This window comes from Solanum tuberosum, unplaced genomic scaffold (genome assembly GCF_000226075.1).
Source record: "Solanum tuberosum cultivar DM 1-3 516 R44 unplaced genomic scaffold, SolTub_3.0 scf00026, whole genome shotgun sequence".
Taxonomy (NCBI): Eukaryota; Viridiplantae; Streptophyta; class Magnoliopsida; order Solanales; family Solanaceae; genus Solanum; species Solanum tuberosum.
The window spans coordinates 315,179-336,325 of record NW_006238952.1 but is presented as its reverse complement, the minus strand read 5'-3'; the positions used below and the strand labels follow the sequence as shown (position 1 = coordinate 336,325).

The following is a 21,147-nucleotide window of genomic DNA, read 5'->3' as shown; positions in this document are numbered from 1 at the left end:
CCCTTTTGGTTAAAAAAAAATTGATGTGCCCTTTTGGAATTTTTGGAAACAGGGGAAGGAAAGTCTTGAACGAGTGTATCTTTTACATATTCCGTGTATTTTGACGGCAAAATAAAATAAAATATTAATTTTAGGATTAAGGACCAGACCATTTCCATCAAGTCCATACATTAAGGACCAAATGAAATCAAAGCCATACATTAAGGACCATTTTGATCATTTTCTCTAGAGCAGCTCCATGATCACCATTAATTATTAGGCGAATGGTGGCGAGTCCGGCTGAGGCGGAAGCTCAAATGGCGGAATTACTGTAACTGGCGGAGCTTGATCGGGAACTAACGGTGACAGAAGAAATGTTTCTGGCGGTTGTTCAGGAATTACCGGTGACGGTAGGAAATTGACCGGTGGTTGATCAGGAAACACCGGTGACGGCATGAAATTGGTTGGTGGTTGATCAGGAAACACCGGTGACGGCAGAAAGTTGTTTGGTGGTTGATCAGGAAACACCGGTGACGGCAGAAAGTTGTTTGGTGGTTGATCAGGAAACACCGGTGACGGCAGAAAGTTGTTTGGTGGTTGATCAGGAAACACCGGTGACGGCAGAAAGTTGTTTGGTGGTTGATCAGGAAACACCGGTGACGGCAGAAAGTTGTTTGGTGGTTGATCAGGAAACACCGGTGACGGCAGAAAGTTGTTTGGTGGTTGATCAGGAAACACCGGTGACGGCAGAAAGTTGTTTGGTGGTTGATCAGGAAACACCGGTGATGGCAGAAAATTGGTTGGTGGTTGTTCAGGAATCAGTGGAGACGGCAGAAAACTGTTTGGTGGTTGATCGGGAAGTACTGGCTGGTCATCTGCTGGCGGAAAAATAGGGACAAGCGGTGTAGCTGGAGGTAAATTTTGTTCCGGCGGTGGAAGAGTGAAAATTGGAGGGGGAGAAAATATGGGGAAAAGTGGTGTAGGTGGGGGGAAATCTTGTTGTGGTGGAGAAAATATTGGCACAAGTGGAGTTTCTGGTGGAAAATCTGGTGTTTGAGGTGTTGGGAAGGGAAAATCGGGTACCAACGGCGGGGGAGAAAATAGCGGAAAATTGGGAGTGTCGTCTGGGTCAGGAGGAGACAACCAAGGGAAGACAGGTTCCGCCGGTGGAGGTGGCGAAGCAACAAGGGGTGGTGGGAAGACAAAGAATGGTGGAGATTCTGGTGGAGGTGGGGAAGGTACTAAAGGTGGTGGTGGAATTGGTGGTGGAGGAGAAGGTGGTGGCGGATATGGAACTAACGGAGGAGGTGGGAAGACCGGTGGTGGTGAAGCTGGTGGCGGAGAAGCGACTACGGGTGGTGGTGATGGCGCTACGACCGGTGGAGGTGACGGGGTCACGAGTGGAGGCGGAGATGGTGTTACTAATGGAGGTGAAGGAATGAGAGGTGGTGGAGACGGGATAACTGGTGGCCGTATAACAGCTGGGGGAGGAGACGGCAAAATCGGAGGACGGAACGGCGTAGCTGGGCGGCGAGGTGAAGGTGAAGGGGACATTGGTTGCGTAAATGGGTTGTTTTGTGAATTACGAGGGAAAGGCCATTGACCACAACTTCCAAAGAGGTATGAAAATAAAGGATCACAATTACGCGAAGATGACGAAGACCTTCCTCTTGATCTTCTCCCACCACTGCTTCTTCTACTTCTTCCTACGCCGCCGCGGCTTCTTCTCTTCTCTTCTTCATTAATCCCACTTCTCGCTTCCACTAATAAGGTTGAAGAAATCAAGAGCAAGGCTATCAAACTCAGAATAACAATGTTAATTTTCATCTCGAATTATTCATCAAGTGTCCTTCATTTTCCATACAATGTTTTGATAATCATATCATGCATGTTCATAAATATGCAGATTTATAGAGTTATTGAGGAAATGAAATTTGTTAGTGGCACATAGAAGAATGATCATATGTTAAATGCGCCGCATGCAACAACTGGGCAACAGTAAATTAATGCATCACAAATATCGATGGAATGCGAACTTGACCGGAGTCTATCCGCTTATAAAGGTTGGCATATCAAGGTTAAGCTTGTGTTTATTGCAGGATGATTGAGTAGAGTTAATGTCATTTAGTTGTTGAACCGTGAACATTACTGCAAATGTGGGATTAGTTGGAGGGATGATTGATGAATGATCATTTGCAGGGGACAGTTTGCTGTGGAAAATGCGGCAATTGAATGAAATGAATGAAGTGTCTTGTTGTATGTGCCACCCTTGATCCTTTCAGCAAAGAGCTGACCAAAAACAAGATTGAATGTAAAAGAGATAACTTATTAGAAACGTTTAATTCTACATTTAATTCTCATGCAGGTGTTGTGCAGAGTAGAAGGATAAACCATGGCTTGCTACAATTCGATAAGGATACAGAGCCATACAGCAGAAATAATCAAACAACTGTTATTGTTGGACTGGTTTGTTTCTCTACTATTGTGTTGAGAGGCCCAAGCTATGTGCTCGTGTTAAGCCCAATCAATTGGTTTGGCAAAAACCCAAAAAAAATGGAAATTCAAACTGCTAATTGTGATGAGCTTTTCTTTCCAAACATTGTCAAGTAAAGCAGTTAATACACATTTATTAGGTTTAACAACATTTTTTTTGTCTACCATGAGAGATGAGTTATCGTACTTATTGTATGAACAGTATTTATACACAGTACTTTGTGGAACCAAAAAAACTTGTCTATAACACACACTTCAGTTTGCAGACATTGTAAGGAAAATCTTTATGATGAAGAATGTGTAGTACTACTGTAGGAGGAGACATTACATAGGCCCTGCCCATCTTGGAATGCACATAAGAAGCCCAACACAACCAAATTCATGGCCCATGGGTGTTGGTGACCAAGTAAAAATTTGGAACAGTTATGAGGGTCAGGGGTGGACCACCTTCGTTGAAAAGTTAAAACTATTTTTTATATCTACATGTACATGTTGAATCTTTTCAGCTGGTTTGTGTGTACTTCTTTCGATTTTGAACCCATGAAAATTTTGACTGCCAAAAATGGAGATAAGATATTAGTAGTTTAGAAATGAGTGTGAGTGGGTCTGAATTTCTTTTTCTTGTTTTTTTCTGTGTTAAATGTATTGTATTATTTGAATTTTGAGTTGATCTATGAAATTTGTAGAATCGAAGATTAAGATAATAAGAAAAGCATTGACTTACTAAATCCATTATGCAAAACTTGACAAACCAATGTAGTAAGCTGACAAAATAAGTGATACGCGCGTGATAACAACACCATACACGACGAGCATGCGTACACTCAACCCACCCTCTTTGTTTTATTCTATTGAGTTTTCCTTTTCTTGTCTCAAAAGAAGTTCAAGGTTTCCTGTTGTCAATCTTTAATTACTCATCAGTTATAACTGTTACATTTTTTTGTACTGTCATAATTTCACAATTATTGGGGAGGAAAACTAGTGTAGTATTAAATTGATTCGATAATTATTGTTAAGTTATGAGGTCTAAATCTAATTATTGTATGTAAACGAATTTGGCAATGGCTCTGTGAGTCCCACCAAGTGAGGTTTGGGAAGGAAGGATAGAGTGTATACAAACATTATTATTTTTTATTATCTATTTTATTCTTAATATATTGAGTTCTAATTATTTTCAATCTATTTCCTAATAAGTATGATGACTTATAATAATTAGAAATAATATAATTTTTATTATTTATTCATTTATTACTTTCTAGAGTATTTTAAGTAATACACAGCGCACATTTAATTTGCCAGCAGTCAGCAACTGTTGGGCTGTTACTCTCGTGGGGATTATGCTGGGCTGAATGCTGATTGTCGTCTTTCTTCAAATTGCACTTACCACTGGTAAACAATAAATACATATCTCTGCAAAAAAAAATAAAAAAAATAAAGCACACAGCACTATAAAATAATTAAAATAGATTTGTTTGACTTTGGGAAAATAAATTAATTCAATGTATAATGAGGAAATTATACAAAAATATCAGGGTTACAATTTGAACAGAAAAAAAAATTAACAAGGAATAATTGTACTATAATTAGAGTAACATAAGTTATACACTATTACAATCTAATTAATTACACTCAAAACTCAAAATTTGAACAGAAAAAAAAAACAAGGAATAATTGTACTATAATTAGAGTAACATAATTTATACTATAGTACAATCTAATTAATTACACTCAAAACTCAAAATGTAGTCCACCCAATTCATATTGGCATAACTTGTGTACATATAATTTCTTAGTTAAAATAATGTAATAGACGAAAAGGGATTAAATGTAGGTTTAAGCTATAATAATGCGTTATAGCTTAGTACAATAATATATATATATTAGTGGGATCCATCCAAAAAGGTGAGTGATTAAGTATTTTAGATCTTGAATGGTACTCAATTATGAACTATCATTGTCAAATCAGATTGTTTTTTATCTTATTATATATATAAGTCTAGAAGTGGTTGAGGGGTTTGATTTTTCTTTCCAAGCTAGTAGTCGGTGTACAATAAAAATTATTAGTCACAAGGGCCACATGGTAGCTTCAATAGTTCCTCCGTTTTATTTCATTTGTCATAGTTTAATCCGAAAAAAATTAAAAACACTTTTGAATTATCTCTTGAATTATAGGAAAAGGTTTAAAAATATCTCATCCATTTTTTGGTCTAAAAATACCCATTTATTCATATTTTGGTCTAAAAATACTCTTCTATTCACCTTTATGGCTCACATATACTCATAGAATTAGCAATGTTCTCTTTATTTTTATTTTTTTTAAGTTGATTTTGTTTTTATGAAGAAGGATATTTTGACTTGAATAAATAAAAAATGAGTAATTTTTTTTATTTGTTGTAGTTTTTTCTTTTTTAAATATAATTTGTATGGGGTCATGAAGCATGCATATTATTTTAGCTTGGATAAATTATAAGAAAAAATCTATTTTCTAAATTATAAGAACCAACAGATAGGTGGTATGTTAACACACTTCTGATTAAATTTACTAATGTAATTAATTTTCGCTACCTGCAAACAACACTCTCAGAGCTCAGGCTAGTATTTTTTTTTCTTCGAGTACTCTTCATCAATGCTTCGCAAGTAATATTTATTACTTTTTTCATTTTCCTAACCGTGGAAATAATTTTATTATACAATTCATTTGAAAAAAGAAAGAAAGATATACATGTGATAAATACACTAACCATATAACATACACAGACAAAAAAAGGCACAAAATATTCGAAAAAAATAATATAGATATTTATAAAAAAAATTAAAAATTATTTTTCATAATTTATTCAAGTTAAAACAATATACTTGTTTCATGACCCCCAAAAAATTATTTAAAAAAACCCTACAACAAATACAAAATACTAATATAGTGGTTTTAAAAAAGTTTAAATTTTTTTTCATATAATTTATCAAGTCAGAACAATATCCTTCTTCATCAATCCAAAACAAACTTAAAAAAAATGCAATAAATACAAAAAACCATTAGATTTTTTGAAGAAAATAAAATAAAATTGAGGTTCTTTTGACTTGGATAAATTATGGTGAAAATCTAGAAGAGGTGAGGTTTTTATTTCATCCAATAAGAAAATGACAGATAATAAATATTTTAAAAACAAAATAAAGAGATGGTAGTTAGTTTTAAGAGTACATGTGAGTCAAAAAATGAATGAAATGATATTCTTAAACCAAAAAATGAGTAGAACAGTATTTTTAGACTCAAAGATGGATAAAGGGTATTTTTAAACCTTTTCTTATAGTTTAGGGATATTTTTTGCCCTTTTCCATAGATTAATTAGATAAAAAAAATTACTAATATAAAAATTACACTTTTGAATATTTTAAACCTTTCAAGTAAAATCTTTTATGTCCAATTGATCAAAATGGTGTGTATAAGAAATTATAAATATCTTTTGAATCTTATAATTTTAAAAATGTTATATCATTGGCTCCAAAAGATTCATTACCCATAAAATGAGATTGATTGTTATAATATATGCCACCTATATAAAAACATGTACTCCCTTGTTCAAATACATTCAATTCAAATGTTTGAGAGTTAAGTTTTATTATATATAATCATAAATTTAAATATAAAATTATTATTTTTTATAGAAAAGTTACATATTTAAAAATTATATAAAAACTATTTTTTTCCATTTCTTTTTAGTTGTTATGTTGTGTTTTTTGACAGTCAATTTGACTAAATTGCAAATCTATATTAGATTACATTAATTCTATATTTTAAAATAAAAATTTAGATATTTAAAAACTATATGAAAAGTACTTTAAATTACAACATTTTCATATCAATATGATGAAAAAATATATTTTAAAATGTTAGTCAAAGTTCATATAGTTTGACTCTCAAAAAGGAAACTATGATAATTAAAAAGGAAGAGAGAAAAAGAGTACTAAGAGCCTGTTTGGATTGGCTTGATTTATTTTTTTTTAAAGTAAAAAATTAAAGGTCAAACTTAAATGACTTTTAAGTTTTTAAAAAAAGAGTCTTGGGAGACCTACTTATTTTAAGTTATTTTTAACCTTCCCAAATACTTCCTAACTTATTTTAAGTTATTTTTTGATTTATTTTAAATTATTTTTAAAAAGACTTTATTTTATGGAGAGAGTTAAAATTGAGAGAGTTGACTTAGAGAGTGTTTGGATTGGCTTAAAAGTTGGTCAAATTCACTTTTAAGTCAGTTTTTGACTTTTTGAAGTGTTTGAAAAATATAAAAAATAACTTAAAATAAGTCAAAAGTGATTTATAATAAGTTAGAAAGTGTTTGACAAAATTAAAAATGACTTAAAATAAGTCAAAAATCAAAAGTAGGTCTCCCCCCTACTTTTTTTTTTATGACTTCAAAACTAGTCAATCCAAACTGGCTCTAGGTCAACTCTCTCCATTTTAACACTGTTTGACTTAACAAGACAAAATAAAGTCTTTTAAAATGTGTGGTTTAAAACATTATTTGACCACTTACCTGGTCATAAATTATTTCATTAATAAATAAATTCAAAATGACAGTTTCTTTATCATATAAATTTGAACAAAGAAATTTAATATTGATTGTTTAAAATATATCATGTAAATTGTCAAAGAAATTTAATATTGATATTTTAAAAATAAAAGAATAATCATTTGACTCTCAAAAATCATTAACTAACATAATTAAGATATGGAGTGAGCACTAATTTCACACTGAACACTCTCTTCTCCCAAATCCCCAATACATAACAAAATAGTGTCAAAACCCCACTAGCACAATCTCCAATACAGCCAGCCAGGCATAGACATTAGACTATATAGAATACGTGAATTTCTTAACTCTCTGATGAAAGGATTTTCAACTTTTGATAACTGCCACGAGATTGTTGTGTCTCTCTTCCCCTTTTAGCTTTTTCAGGTTTACAAAAACAAACTTGCTTTTCCTTTTTCCTTTTTCATTTTCCTGACTACCATCTGCCACATTATTTTGTCCCTTTCTTTCCATTTTTTCTGCTAAAAAGCATAACTGAGATACCCCATTTACTATCCACATTTCAATTTTCAAAAAGATTGAGTCTTTCTGCAGAAATATCACTGATTGTTAGTTTTGTATGTCATTTTGAAGCAAGAAAAGAGATGAAACTACTCATCTTGGTTGTACCCATTTGGGTTTTTGTTACTCCTTTGTTGTCGGCTCCAGTTGATGTAACTCCACAGCCTCCTAGTGCCGATCCAGTTCTTCCTACTGAGAAAGGACCCATTTTTCAAATTTCTTCTGATAAGGACGCCCCTTCTCCTGGTAATTAACAATGCAAAAAAAAAAACCATCTTTTTTTTTGTATGGATCTTCTTGATGGGTACACATTGAAGGTGCAATTAGTTAACTTATGCTAAAGTTAGAAGGAACTTGCAGTTTGATACTTAGATTTGTTACCTCCCTCTTTGTTTTTTTGAACTGATTTGCAGGGTACTTTTGCTTTTTTGAAATATTCATTACCCTTTTGATGGCAGACATAATTATGCTCTCAAGAAAAATTTAAAATTGAAAAGGACCATATTTTCTTCTTTCAATAAGCTAAAGATTGGAAATGGAAAAGGGGCATTTCTCTTTTTGTAGTTTTAGTTTCTAATCAAAGCTCAACCTCATTGAATCTACTTTTATTTTCTAATCAGGAGTTGCAGAGTTCAAAGTGGTTCACCACCAGGATCTAAACAAGAGAATTTTGATTTCACTTATTGTTGCTTCAACCCTTCTTGCTGGAATTCTGCTGTTTTCATCTTGCTTTTGGATATACAGACTGAAAACACGGAAGAATTCCGTCGAACAAGGACATCAGAAAGGAGGTAACTTTGTTATTAAAAGAAGTCACTTTTTTGAAGGATGGTTTGAGTTTCTGTTGGTTATTTAAATTGTTTCATTTTCTGTACCAAGCTTGCACATTGTTTATTTGTTCCAAATTTATGGTGTAGAGCCTGTGAAGGGGCTTTCATGGGGTCCTATAATGGCCAAGTTCCCTTCTTTAAAAACTGTCGGTAAGAAAGGACTAGTTGCTGTGATCGAGTACCAGTCGTTAGTAGCTGCAACTGATAATTTCAATGAGAAGAATTCTATAGGAGAAGGTAGATTGGGATGTGTTTATAAAGCTCAATTCAGTGACGACGTCCAAGCAGCTGTTAAAAGAACTCATGGTGGGGACCAGGATGCTGAGAAAGAATTTGAGGTAGTCTGATAGATTTTGACCCAGAATGTAACCATAGTGATAATTATTTTGTGCTAAAACAGATATTTGATTGAATTTCAGAATGAGGTGGACATGTTGAGTAAATTTCAGCATCAAAATATTATTTCGCTTCTTGGGTACTGCATTCATAGCAATGCACAATTCCTGGTGTATGAGATGATGCAGAATGGATCTTTGGAATTCCAATTGCATGGTAATAGCCATATCTATGTCCTGATATAAAGTACAAAAGAGAACAAGTGTATATATGCTATCTACATTGTTATCCGTTTTCCATAATTGAGTTGACCTGCGTGATCAGGACCTCCTCGTGGATCAGCTTTGACTTGGCATCTTCGCATGAAAATTGCATTGGATGTGGCTAGGTATGTAATGTTATGATTTATTAGTGCTACCTCTTTCTTTTTTCTCCCTCAGTTCTGTGTTTCTGGAAGTTAATGTTATAGTTATGCTGTTGAAATTGACCAGGGGACTAGAATACCTCCATGAACGCTGTAACCCCCCTGTAATCCATAGAGATCTCAAGTCATCTAATGTTCTACTGGATTCCAACTTCAATGCAAAGGTAAACTAGCAATATAAGCACATAGATCTCACTCAATTGCTTCTCCTTTATAGACATTTTGGTATGTTTTGGCTTGTCTGAATCGGTCAGCTTTTACTTTGATCAGCTTTCTGATTTTGGTCTTGCTATAGCTGGATGGAACTTGAGCAAGAGCAATATAAAGCTTTCAGGAACTCTGGGTTATGTGGCTCCAGAGTACCTTTTAGATGGTATGTGAGACTCCCCATTTTATCACAATTTGCTAAATGAAGATGATGTTGATGTTAATTTGTTTGAAGGTGCCTCATCTAGTAGACACTTCCAATTTACTTATCTTGTCTTCTGTTTCATGTCATAGAAGTGTCTCCCAAGAATTATCCTCACTTTGCTCCTCTGAGATTAGAAAAAATTGGTCCCTCCTAGAATTCATATACCCATCTGCAAAAGCATATACAAAGAAGCACCATCATCACTGAGCTCCTGATGTAATTGCTATCGCTACATATTTGATTTATCAACAATTAGATTATGTGAAGAAGATAGGCTTCTCTTCTTTTGCTTACGAGATTCTCATTTCTTCTCTAGTATGATGACTTTGCTTCTCCAAGATACGGCTGAACTTCACATTAATGTTTTGACTCCCTTGTGATGACCATTTTACCTTCGAGGCTTCAACGTTGTTTCTTTGTCACGTTGAAGAAAAAGGGAGAGAGAAATGTTAACTAATATCTTAAGATTGATATTTTATGTGTTAACGTCCAAAAATATATACCCTGATTAGTTTATTTCAAAAGGCAGAGTTCAGTTCTGTACTATTATTGGTTGAGTGCTACCTAGCTTTTGGTTAAGTTGAAGTGGAAGGAAATTGCAGATACAGATCAAGGATACTCCAATGAAGTTGCAAAAGCTCTTACCTAGTCCACAATACTTTGTATGCTAATGAAAAAGAAATGAATGCTAAATTTTCTTTTTCTCAAATTAATAATGTAAATGTTAAAGCTTGTTTTTCACGCTCTCCTCATATGAAATAACATCCTAACCAGAAATCTGAAATTAAAACATTTTTGCCTATATTTTTGCTGCGCTTCAGGGAAATTAACTGATAAGAGTGACGTCTATGCTTTCGGCATTATACTTCTGGAGCTTTTGCTGGGGAGAAGACCAGTGGAGAGACTAGAGGGAGCTCAATGTCAATCTATAGTCACATGGGTATGTTATGCAAGAGATAGTCTAATCATACTTGAATGTTTGCTCTAAATCTCTTTGAGCTAACGGGATGCTGACGTTTAAGTAATTTCATGTCAAACAGGCGATGCCACAACTAACTGACAGGTCAAAGCTCCCTAATATTGTTGATTCTGTCATTAGAGATGGAATGGACCTGAAGCACTTGTATCAAGTGAGTGCACCTGGATCTTTTACCAAATTATTACTTTCATTTTACTATTTTAACTTATGGAATCAAAACGGATGATTTGATAGGTTGCTGCTGTAGCCGTGCTATGTGTACAACCAGAACCAAGTTACCGACCACTGATAACAGATGTCCTGCACTCCTTCATTCCCCTTGTACCAATTGACCTTGGTGGGTCCCTGAGAATTGCGGATTCTGCACTATCTATTAGTGCTTAACAAGATGAGTTTCTTCGTTCAAAGTTTACTATAGACACTGAAGCTGGTAATTGAATGAGCAACTTGACCTTTCCTCTTGCTTTCTTGCATCTTTTGTTTGTTATTTGTCGAATGCAATTTTTGCTATGAATTTAGTGTAGGACCACTCACCAAAAGAAAATTTATGCTGTGTGTATATAGTTGTAAATTTGAGGTAGCAAAAGCTCTGATTTCACTTCAAGTTTTTGGCCTTTCATGATTGTTTTATTTATGTATTAGAGGAATTAATATGCTTCTAGTGTAAAGAATGACTTGCGAAAATATTCCAGTATTTTTGTGTATACAAAAGTTTTTCTGTTCTGCTTATTTCTTGTCCATCAATAGCTATTATGATTAGCTTGGCCAGGCTCCAGCTTCTCCTACCCCTTTCCCCACCTTGTTGAGCTTCACGTGCTGATTTTTTTGTATTCCTTGGTAGATAGGATAAAAATGTTATCTCTCATTCAAGCACCATTTTTGGCCTTTTTCTACATCTCCAATAAAGAAGATAAATGTATGTCATTAATGCAAACCATGTGTAGCATGGCCTACAATTTTTGTGGATCTGGGACCATAAAAATGATAAATGCCATCCTCTTTTAAGGAAGGGTACTTCCTCATCAGCTGCTGGCTAGATTGAGTTTTCTTTTTTTTCCCACCCCATTCCCTAGGAAGATCAGTGTTGTTTCCACTTACCCTCCGGTGTAACTCGAATCGTCAACCTACCAGTTGAATTTGAACTTTAATAACAACTGGAGTCATAGAAGGGGGAAAAGAATATCCAGTTCATTGTCTTAGATAGTCACGTGGTACAATTTGAACGTATCTTTTAGTGAAACAACATTCACATTAAGAAAGACAAAAGGACAGTGTTGTTTCTTCCTAGTTTGAAGATTCTCCTTCTGGAAAACCAGTGTCAATAGCTGGTTTCCTTGAAGTTTTCAGTCACACCAACTTGGCTACCATCGGTATATCAGATGTGTTTCATTCACAAACACGAAGGGTCAAATTTACCTCTCTACTTTCGGATATTGTCTACGTTTACTATCTGTTATACTATCAGGCCAAATTTACCCTTGCCGTTATACTATCCCGTCAAATTTCATTTGTACTCCGTTATATACACTTTCCAGCAAATACAGTTTTCTTTCGTAGACCGATAAAAACAAAATCCTGATTGCTGGACGACACACCAAGGAATTTATTGTTTACGTACATGTAAGATTCCGTTCTTAGTAAACCTCACGGCAATATCTAAGGATGTTTACATCAAACACAATAGTATTAAAAAAATATGCTATCTTTTTCATTAACCATCCCAGCTCATAACTATTAATTCACCTGATCTACTCTTCCCCTGGCACCCGGAAAAGGAAACAAATTCGGGTTATATGCTTAAAAAATCATGGCCTTTACGAACTGGATATGCAGTCGTAATACCAAAAACATGTTTGTAAAAATTGTTCATCCAGGAGGACATATAGAACTTCATGACAGGCCTATTCTTGCATCAGAAATAATCAACAGAAACCCGAAAAGTTGGATTTGTCATCCAACGGTTTTCCAGCAGCCATGGGCCATTCTGCCACCGGAAACCACACTCATGCCTGGCCAAAAATTCTATATTGTGCCAATAAGCACCCTTAAAAGACTTCAATCCTTTGCCTTGAAATCCTCTCCGGCTCTCGTTCATAAACTTCAGAAACAATCAAGTCTTAAAGAAAACACAACAGAAAAGCAGGAAGGCAGTTTTTCTAACTGCTGGTTGTTCCATAGAAATTCAAACAAAAATTCAGAGGTTCCTTATTCTTCTCTAAGACAAGAAAACAGAGATTCGCAATCGCAGAATGATAATTGCTTTACCTGCTTATTAACAGGGATGAAGATCAACAAACCAGCTAGTATAAATAATGTTATGAGTACTGAAACAACATCATCAAGCAACAGCTTGGGATCCTCAGAAACAAATTTTCTGAACAGAAAACAGAGAACTGTAGATCTCAATGAAACATCAACAGGAGTTTCGCCCACAAGGCTTTCGTCTTTCGATCAATGGCATCCCAGTTTAGAAAGCATCTCAGAAGAATAACAAGTTTTCTGCAAATGGAAAAAAATTATCAAACCTCTTTTTTTAAAAAAAAAAAAAAGTTCTATTGTATCTGTACATTTGTGTTTCTATGTTGCTCAGACTCTCCAAAAAAAATTTGTCGCACTCGTGTCAAATCCTTAAAATATTACTTTCGTACAGGCATTCATCAACAATGACAGTAGGGAAAGCTGCGGCTATAAATCAATAAATTCAAGAGAAGCCTAACTTTAATTAATTGTAGTAATTAATTCAACTTTTATTTAGTTTACCCAACGCTATGACTGTGACACTATGTACAAAATATGAATAAGATCTATTAAGATGATTCTAGAACAGCTCCAAAATAAGAATTAAAAAAATACACCAAAATCTCTATACTAATACTAATTCGTTATCGACACTCAAAACACAATTATAGTATCTCTATAGTTTTGTAATTTGATGATAATTGGAGTTTATGATAAGATTAATTTGGATGTTTCTGGAACATAATGGAATATAGTGAAGCTGAAAGAGTTCTTCGAGGAGAATATAGAAGTGAAACAGTACCCGACCCGGATACGTTTCGCCCGCTTCGTGCCGTCATGGATGGGAACTCCAAAGGCAAAGGTAAATATAAAGCTGCCAAAACTATTCTTAGTGGATAGATATTGACTGTACACGCCATAGATTTCAAGTGGAAAAGGTATGTTTGATTTTTTTAACAGGTACTCAAAATCAGGGCTCCACCAAATCACATTTGTATGAGATTTGTGCAGTAAATCATTGGAAAGCACCTTTATTTGAATGTTGCAATGAGGAAGGTCCAGATCACCATAAGTTGTAAGTTTATTACTATTCCAATTTAAAAGTACGCCCTCGCCTTTTAAAACACTGGTGTTACGAATAGATATTAAACATATAATGAGTAGTTAGAATGATCGAGAAGCTAAAATGCAGGTTCACCTTTAAGGTAATTGTGGAAATAAGAGGACTTCGTACAACAACTATAGAGTGTATGGGCAATCCACATTCAAAGAAGAAAGCTGCAGCAGAGAATGCAGCTGAAGGAGCATTGTGGTTTCTAAATCAAGCTGGATATAGATTTAAGCACTGAATTAATTTGTTTCTTAATTTTACAAACAGAAACAGAAAGAATTAAATCTTAATGCTATGTGACTTAAAAGTGTATGAAGAGGTTTTTTCAACTAAGATGTCCATAATATATGAGTTTACACTACTTGTTGACTTGTTGCGTTGTGATCTCTTTCATTATCGTTCTTTTGATTAGATAAGAAACTTCCATTATGTTTTGTTCTTTTTGGAGACTAGCTAGCGCGGAATGATATTTTTGAAGCATGCCCTTAAGTAATGCAAGATGGAGTTGCTACTGGAGAGGTACACAACTCAAATCCTTGTTAAAATTTGGTTCAAATCTCACGAGTCACCACATGTTTGTTGTAAAGAGAACAAATTTCAGCAAAGTGAATCTCATTTGCATAAACTGAAATGCTGCAATTTCTGAATTTGGCTAATTACAATTAAAGTAGTTAAAAGCTGGTAGAATACAAGTACAAGCTAAAAAGGAAACTGTCTAGCTCTTACGAGACCTCTGCTTTCCGACCTTGTTTGCTACATTATTCCCAGAGCACATATCATCTGCTAATCAGCAATGAAAGGAACGGAAAGAGGGAACCTAGAAACAGTTTTCTATTTCTTATTTCTAACTCTTTATTTGCCAACTGACTTTTGTACTGTGGTTGCTGTACTACACTGTGTAATGTTGCTGAATTGTCTCAATGTCAAGTCCCTTGAGCTTCACCACTGACTCCACATGCCCCTTGAGTGTATGAAGCTCTCTTAGCCTATTAACAAATGCAGAAGAATCGAAATTAGAAAATCGTTAAGCTATTGAAAATTGACCCCTGCAAGCTGCAATATGGAAATATCAATCAGAAGTACCTTGCAACTTCAGCACGACGTTTGGCATGCTCAGCTATTTCAGACAATTCATTATAGCTTTTGTTGTCATACATCTGTGAAGTATCAGGAGGGTGAAGTCCGTGCAATGTGCGTTGAGCCAATGCCCATTGCGCCTCTCTTTCTCCCCTACCATAATCCTTCTTGTTTGTGAAAGCAACCTGCACAGTAGGAAGAGAGTCACAAGTCATAACATGTTAGGTAAATTTTTTATTGATATGAACATTGTTGATGTGAAGTACCTTGTTTTCAATCATACTGTTCCAGGCTCTGCCACTCAAAATGTATCTGATTGCGAATTTTAGAAAATCTAGAGGTATGTAGAAAATAATACTGTAAAGCCAAATAACACCAGCCCAACCCCAACCAATACCATGGATCCTAGCAAAACCCCAGTTTGCATATACTGCAATTATGGTGGCAACCTGAAAGATAAACAAATCATTAGAGGTGAAGTTCTATGGTGCTAACTGCTAACGGCTAATCTGGTACTGGAAACTAACCAACTTACCAGCTGTGCTACAAAAAAAGCAGCTAACAGAAGGAAACCAGGTCGTTCTACGTAAGACCAACTCCTTGACCTAGTTACGAAAATGAGTGCCTGACTAACAATGCTGACTTGAAGATACAGTGCAGCATTGAGCTCGTGTACATTGTCTCTAATCGATCTTACTCCAAATTTGTCCTGCAAATACAGTGCAAGTTGGATCGATAAGCAACATTTCAGTTATATTGTTTGTTAATTGAGTAGTGCACAATTTACTTACACTGAAGAAATTTGACTGGTGTGCAAGCCAAAAGAAGATAACAGTCATCACGGCTAGGTAAGTACCAAGAACTATGCCAGTGGCAAATATTTCTCTAAGTTTCCATGAGTCAGGCATGGGTGATGGCTTCACCTTATCTTTAGATATGGTCATGATGGTTCCATCATTAAGAATGGCAATGATAAGAACCATGAAAGGTGAGAAATCAAACTTCCAGATTAATGCAATGAGCATGAACCCTAGTACAATTCGGATGGTTATAGAAACAGCATAAATGGTATAATTCTTCATCCTCTGAAATATAGCTCGGCTGGTCAAAACAGCACTCACTATCACACTCAATCCTGGCTCCGTGAGAACTATGTCTGATGCACTACGAGCAGCATCAGTAGCATCTGCCACAGCTATGCCTATATCTGCTTTCTTCAAAGCAGGGGCATCATTCACACCATCTCCTGTCATACCACAAATGTGCTTTCTTTCTTGGAGCTTCCTCACGATCTCATATTTGTGCTCTACACAGTTCCAAAGATATCGCGCAAATACAAATAAGTATAAAGATTGCTAATAATAGAAGTCAGGAGGATGACTTTCTAACAGTAAAAAATATATGGGAAATAGTTAGTAACCTGGAAAGACTCCGGCAAAGCCATCAGCCATCTCGATGAGTTCATCCACAGGGAGGTTAGCAATACTTTCATCCTTGTGCTGCCCCAGGAGGGAGGAAGAAGGATACATGTTTGTTCCCATGCCAAGCCTACGACCAGTCTCCTTGCCTATGGCAAGCTGATCGCCAGTTATCATTTTTACATTGACACCAAGGACAAGGGCACGCCTAATTGTTTCTGCACTATCATGCCTTGGAGGGTCAAAAAGAGGCAAGAGCCCTACAAAGACCCAAGGCGCTCCTGGACTTTCCTTTGTCTTCTCTGGTACAGTCTGTACTCAGAAAGAATACATCCACTGGCTTCAGTTTGAAGCAGGAAAAAAACACACAATTCTACTGACTTTGCTTTATTAAATTTTTCACCTGTTGAGCCACTGCAAGAGAGCGAAGACCACGATCAGCAAACTTGTCAATGATGGAGTGAACTTTCCTCTTTACATGCTCACTTAGGCGACAAAGATCAACAATCTGGTAACAGAATTCAAATGATTATGTAACCAACTCAGTTATAGACAGAAAGAAGTATCAAGTGCTTTTGCTTACCTGTTCTGGTGCACCTTTGCTAACCCTATGCCAATTGCCATTGGTGTCTATGTAAGTAATAGCTGTGCGCTTGTCAACAGGGTTAAAAGGCAGGAAGTGCACTTCTTGAATCCCAGCTCTAGCCTAGAGAGTCACACATAAATAAAAAATTCAGGTACAAGTAACTTGATGCACTTTCTATCGATGAGAGTTGGCCTATCATAAATGAAGGGATAAGTTTTCTACCTCCTTGGCATCTGCTAGCATTCCGACAATGCAAGCATCTATAGCATCCTGGTTTTCAACCCTTGAAGCTCTGGCCCCAAGAAGAATAACGGTATCTTGGTCCATATCCTTTGCGAAGACCTGTACCACCCCTCCCAATGAAGAAGACAATCTAGTTAGCACACACTTTGGCTTATCTCTTTAAATACAAGAAATGTCATGTTAATTCACAAACCTCGACTAAACCTTTGTCTACTTCAAGTTTGTTTAATGTAAGAGTTCCTGTCTTGTCACTACAAAGAACATCCATTCCAGCCATCTCCTCTATAGCAGTCATCCTCTTAGTAATGGCACCTTGTTCTGACAATTTGTGAGATCCAATAGCCATAGTGACCGATAATACAGTAGGCATGGCTATTGGAATCCCTCCAATGAGAAGAACAAGCAGATTATCAATTCCATCTCTGTACTTTCTGTGCTGAATTGGGTACATCACCAGTATTTCTATGATGATTCCAACTAGAATGGAGCATATGCAGAAGTTTCCGATTGCTGTCAACACCTGTCAAAATCATCTAAGTCAGCTGGATGAGCTCCATTTCAACTTTTCAGTCAAAATGTAAGATTTTTACCTTCTGGAAGTGGCCAACATTATTGGTACTATCAACAAGATGAGCAGCTTTTCCGAAAAAGGTGCTGATTCCAGTTGCAATGACAACAGCCTCAATTTCACCTTGTTTACATGTGGAACCAGAGTAAACTCCCTCCCCTGGGTGCTTTGTCACGGGTAATGACTCACCCGTGAGAGCAGATTGATCAATCTTCAAGGGATCTCCATCAAGTAAACGAGCATCAGCCGGTACAATATCCCCCAACTTAATACTTATCACATCCCCTGGTACTAACAATGCTGCATCCATCTCCTTCCAGCTACCATCTCTTATCACCTTCGTCTTAGGAGCAAGACCAGCCATCAAGGCTGCTGCAGCATTGCCTGCATTGTTTTCTTCGATGAAACTAACCGTAGAGTTGATGACAAGCAAGATCACAATTCCAAGAAAATCTTGCCAATCTGGTGGCCTATTCTGTCCATTTGCCAATACAATAGCAATGATAGCAGCAATTTCCATAACCCATGACAAGGGATTCCACATGAAACCCAAAAATTTTAAGATCTTATTCTCTTTTTTCTCCTCAAGTTTATTTTGGCCAAACACTTCAAGCCTTCTAGCTGCATCCTGAGATTCCAATCCCTCCTTGGAACTTACCAATATCCTAAATACATCATCCACTGGTATTGTTTCCTGTATAACACACAAAGCAATGCATGTTAGACATTTTCCCCGGACAACAAGATTCATTCTTAATTAGTACATAAATACACCAACATAATAAAAGAAATCACATTTTCTATTGCAAATGACGATCATACTATCATATAAAAACCAAATGAAGAAAAAAAACGTACAAGATCAACGTTCTCCTTCTTGATATCATCCAAGCTGACGGTTTCCTTTTGATCCGCCATGTTTAATCTACTCACTTTCTGTCAGCTACAACTAATATAACACACACACACACATATAAATTAATCAGAAATTATTGTTCATAATGAACATTGTTGAGACGATAAATGAAACATATTATGACAATATATGAAACATAATTTGACTAGGTCTGGTATTAACGGATTTGTGTAATAGATTGAGATTTGAATTGAAGTAAATAGGTAGTATTATTATAGTACGATGACTCCCATTAATTCAACTAATTAAGCTTTACTAAGGTAACGGATTGAGTGAGAGTTACTTACTCCCAACCAATTATTCTAAACCAACAAAAACTAGCGGTAATTACTAATTTCTTTCCTTTTTCGTTTCTCTTTTTTTCTAGTACTCTCCCGTCTCAATTTATGTGATGTGGTTTGATTTGACACGACTATAAATCATTTTATTAATGTTAAAATAGAAACTTTAAAGTGAAATTGTTACTCATAAAAAAGTGCAAAAGTTATTAAATCTCATTAAAAAAAATGTGTGAGCACCAATGTTTATAATACTAAGAAACCAAATTACACTGACTATAAAATCTAACTATGAATTAAATAAAAACCAAACATTTGTTATGTTCTAGTTTAATTTTTTAAAATATTTTAAAGTAGTATTTGACTGAAAATATTAGAAAAGAATATACAAGTATTAAAAAATTTATCGTCCTAAAAACAATGTATTATTGGGTGTGTAGGGTGGACTTGCACAACTACGTAGTGACTGCGACTTCAATGCTACCTAATTAGTGGAATATTAATTAACAGAATTTTTCTAGGTTAGATGTACGTATTTACTATTTTGACTTCGCACGTTTCGATAGAATATTCATAATTGGCTGACGTAGATCAAATACTTTTCCGCACATTATTTTGTTCACTTTTATTTGTTTATTTTGGGCTTTAATATGAACATTTTATCACAATATATGGACTAATTGAGTACTCCCTCCGTCCCTAATTACTTGTCCACTTATTTTTTTAGTTGTCCATTTTGACAAATCAAGAAAGGACAAAAAAAAATACCTATTATACCCTCAATTAATTATTTTGAAAAAATAGAACTTGAAAATTTTAAGTTTTAAATTCATCCACTTCATAACTAATATGGGTAAAATAGTAAACTCACTATGTCTATCATTGTTTTTTTAATTAGTATGTCAATTCAAAAGTAGACAAGTAATTAGGGACAGCGGGAATATGATTGATGTATATATTTTTTATCTGATTTGAGAAATAAGTAATTAATGTTGATAGTAAAATTTAAAAAAATGAAATCTTTCGCAAATAGCTACTATAATAACCTTAATTATGATCCATAGCTATAGTTTGCATATTTACAAGTTGTAGCTATAGTTTAAATTGTCACGTTTCTATAATTTGCGGGTTTGTATAATTCGCGGGTGAGTTTGTATAATTTGGGAGTACATTTGTATAATTCAGTTATTTTTGTATAAACTCAAAATAATGAATTTATACAATTACAAACATTTGAAGTGTAAACAGTTATACAAATTATATTATACAAAATTACATTATACAAAAGTTATACAAATTATATTATACAAAATTACATTATACAAAAGTTATACAAATTATATTATACAAAATTACATTATACAAAAGTTATACAAATTATATTATACAAAATTACATTATACAAAAGTTATACAAATTATATTATACAAAATTACATTATACAAAAGTTATACAAATTATATTATACAAAATTACATTATACAAAAGTTATACAAATTATATTATACAAAATTACATTATACAAAAGTTATACAAATTATATTACACAAATTCCGAATTATACAAACGTGCGAGTTATACAGAACTAAAAAGTTGAGCCGCGTAATTATAGCTAAAAGTAGGTCGTGAATTATAATTAAGGCAAATTATAACTATATTAACTAATTAATTAGTAGGTGTTTGTTTATACGCTTAATTAATTTTCCAAAAAGAAATAATCAGCCCAGCATTGGACAACCATCGGAGATTGCTGAAAATATGGGATGTAAGTAATTTGGCCCAAGGTTGAAGAAATAGTCAGCCCAGCATCTTGGGTATCTCAGGTCCAATAAGAAATTAGAAGGTTGAGAAATGAATAGAAGACAATTTTACATTTTAAAAGGGTTTAAATTTTATATATGTCATATATTATAGTAATATTTTCAAGTTATAGCAGTAGATTTAGACTTTCAAGTTATAACATTAAAAATTTCAGGTTCTAACAAATAATTTAAAAAAAAAAAACTGTTTTCAATAATTGAAAAAAATTGTTTAAATAAAATAAAGAGATAAAAGAAAAATGAAAAAAAATGTTTTTTAATGAAAACAAGTAATGAACTGAAATTGTGGTGTTAATTTAATCTGAATTTATTGTAGATAATTAATAAATAGCACGAATTAAGGGATTTA

The 21,147-nt window shown here is 34.5% G+C and overlaps 4 protein-coding genes across 6 annotated transcripts; 2 read left to right on the top strand and 2 right to left on the bottom strand.

Moving 5' to 3' along the window:
* Positions 1-255: 255 nt before the first annotated feature.
* LOC107059567 (leucine-rich repeat extensin-like protein 3) lies at positions 256-1,806 on the bottom strand. Its single transcript, XM_015306248.1, has one exon. The coding sequence runs from the start codon at positions 1,804-1,806 to the stop codon at positions 256-258; it is 1,551 nt and encodes a 516-aa protein (XP_015161734.1).
* A 5,412-nt stretch (positions 1,807-7,218) lies between these two features.
* LOC102603907 (probable receptor-like protein kinase At1g80640) lies at positions 7,219-11,272 on the top strand. 2 transcript variants are annotated; one of them, XM_006341314.2, is made up of 10 exons: positions 7,219-7,808; positions 8,186-8,353; positions 8,480-8,730; positions 8,812-8,944; positions 9,053-9,116; positions 9,220-9,316; positions 9,423-9,525; positions 10,386-10,504; positions 10,605-10,694; positions 10,778-11,272. In XM_006341314.2, the coding sequence occupies exons 1-10, from the start codon at positions 7,646-7,648 to the stop codon at positions 10,925-10,927; spliced, it is 1,338 nt and encodes a 445-aa protein (XP_006341376.1). In that variant the 5' UTR covers positions 7,219-7,645; the 3' UTR covers positions 10,928-11,272. The 2 variants fall into 2 exon arrangements, with proteins under 2 accessions (XP_006341376.1, XP_006341375.1); XM_006341313.2 differs by having other exon boundaries at positions 8,183-8,353.
* Positions 11,273-13,295: 2,023 nt separating this feature from the next.
* On the top strand, positions 13,296-14,410 carry LOC102603232 (ribonuclease 3-like protein 1). Of its 2 annotated transcripts, none has more exons than XM_015306163.1 (3): positions 13,296-13,643; positions 13,793-13,856; positions 13,974-14,410. In XM_015306163.1, the coding sequence occupies exons 1-3, from the start codon at positions 13,526-13,528 to the stop codon at positions 14,128-14,130; spliced, it is 339 nt and encodes a 112-aa protein (XP_015161649.1). In that variant the 5' UTR covers positions 13,296-13,525; the 3' UTR covers positions 14,131-14,410. The 2 variants fall into 2 exon arrangements, with proteins under 2 accessions (XP_015161649.1, XP_006341373.1); XM_006341311.2 differs by having other exon boundaries at positions 13,298-13,643; positions 13,742-13,856.
* Positions 14,411-14,479: 69 nt separating this feature from the next.
* LOC102603570 (plasma membrane ATPase 4) lies at positions 14,480-18,702 on the bottom strand. Its single transcript, XM_006341312.2, is given in 11 exon segments — positions 14,480-14,878; positions 14,976-15,154; positions 15,236-15,418; positions 15,505-15,678; positions 15,761-16,699; positions 16,791-16,895; positions 16,971-17,093; positions 17,196-17,315; positions 17,410-17,736; positions 17,807-18,478; positions 18,643-18,702. Coding segments are annotated over 11 exon segments (2,979 nt in total). The 3' UTR covers positions 14,480-14,781.
* Positions 18,703-21,147: the final 2,445 nt, after the last annotated feature.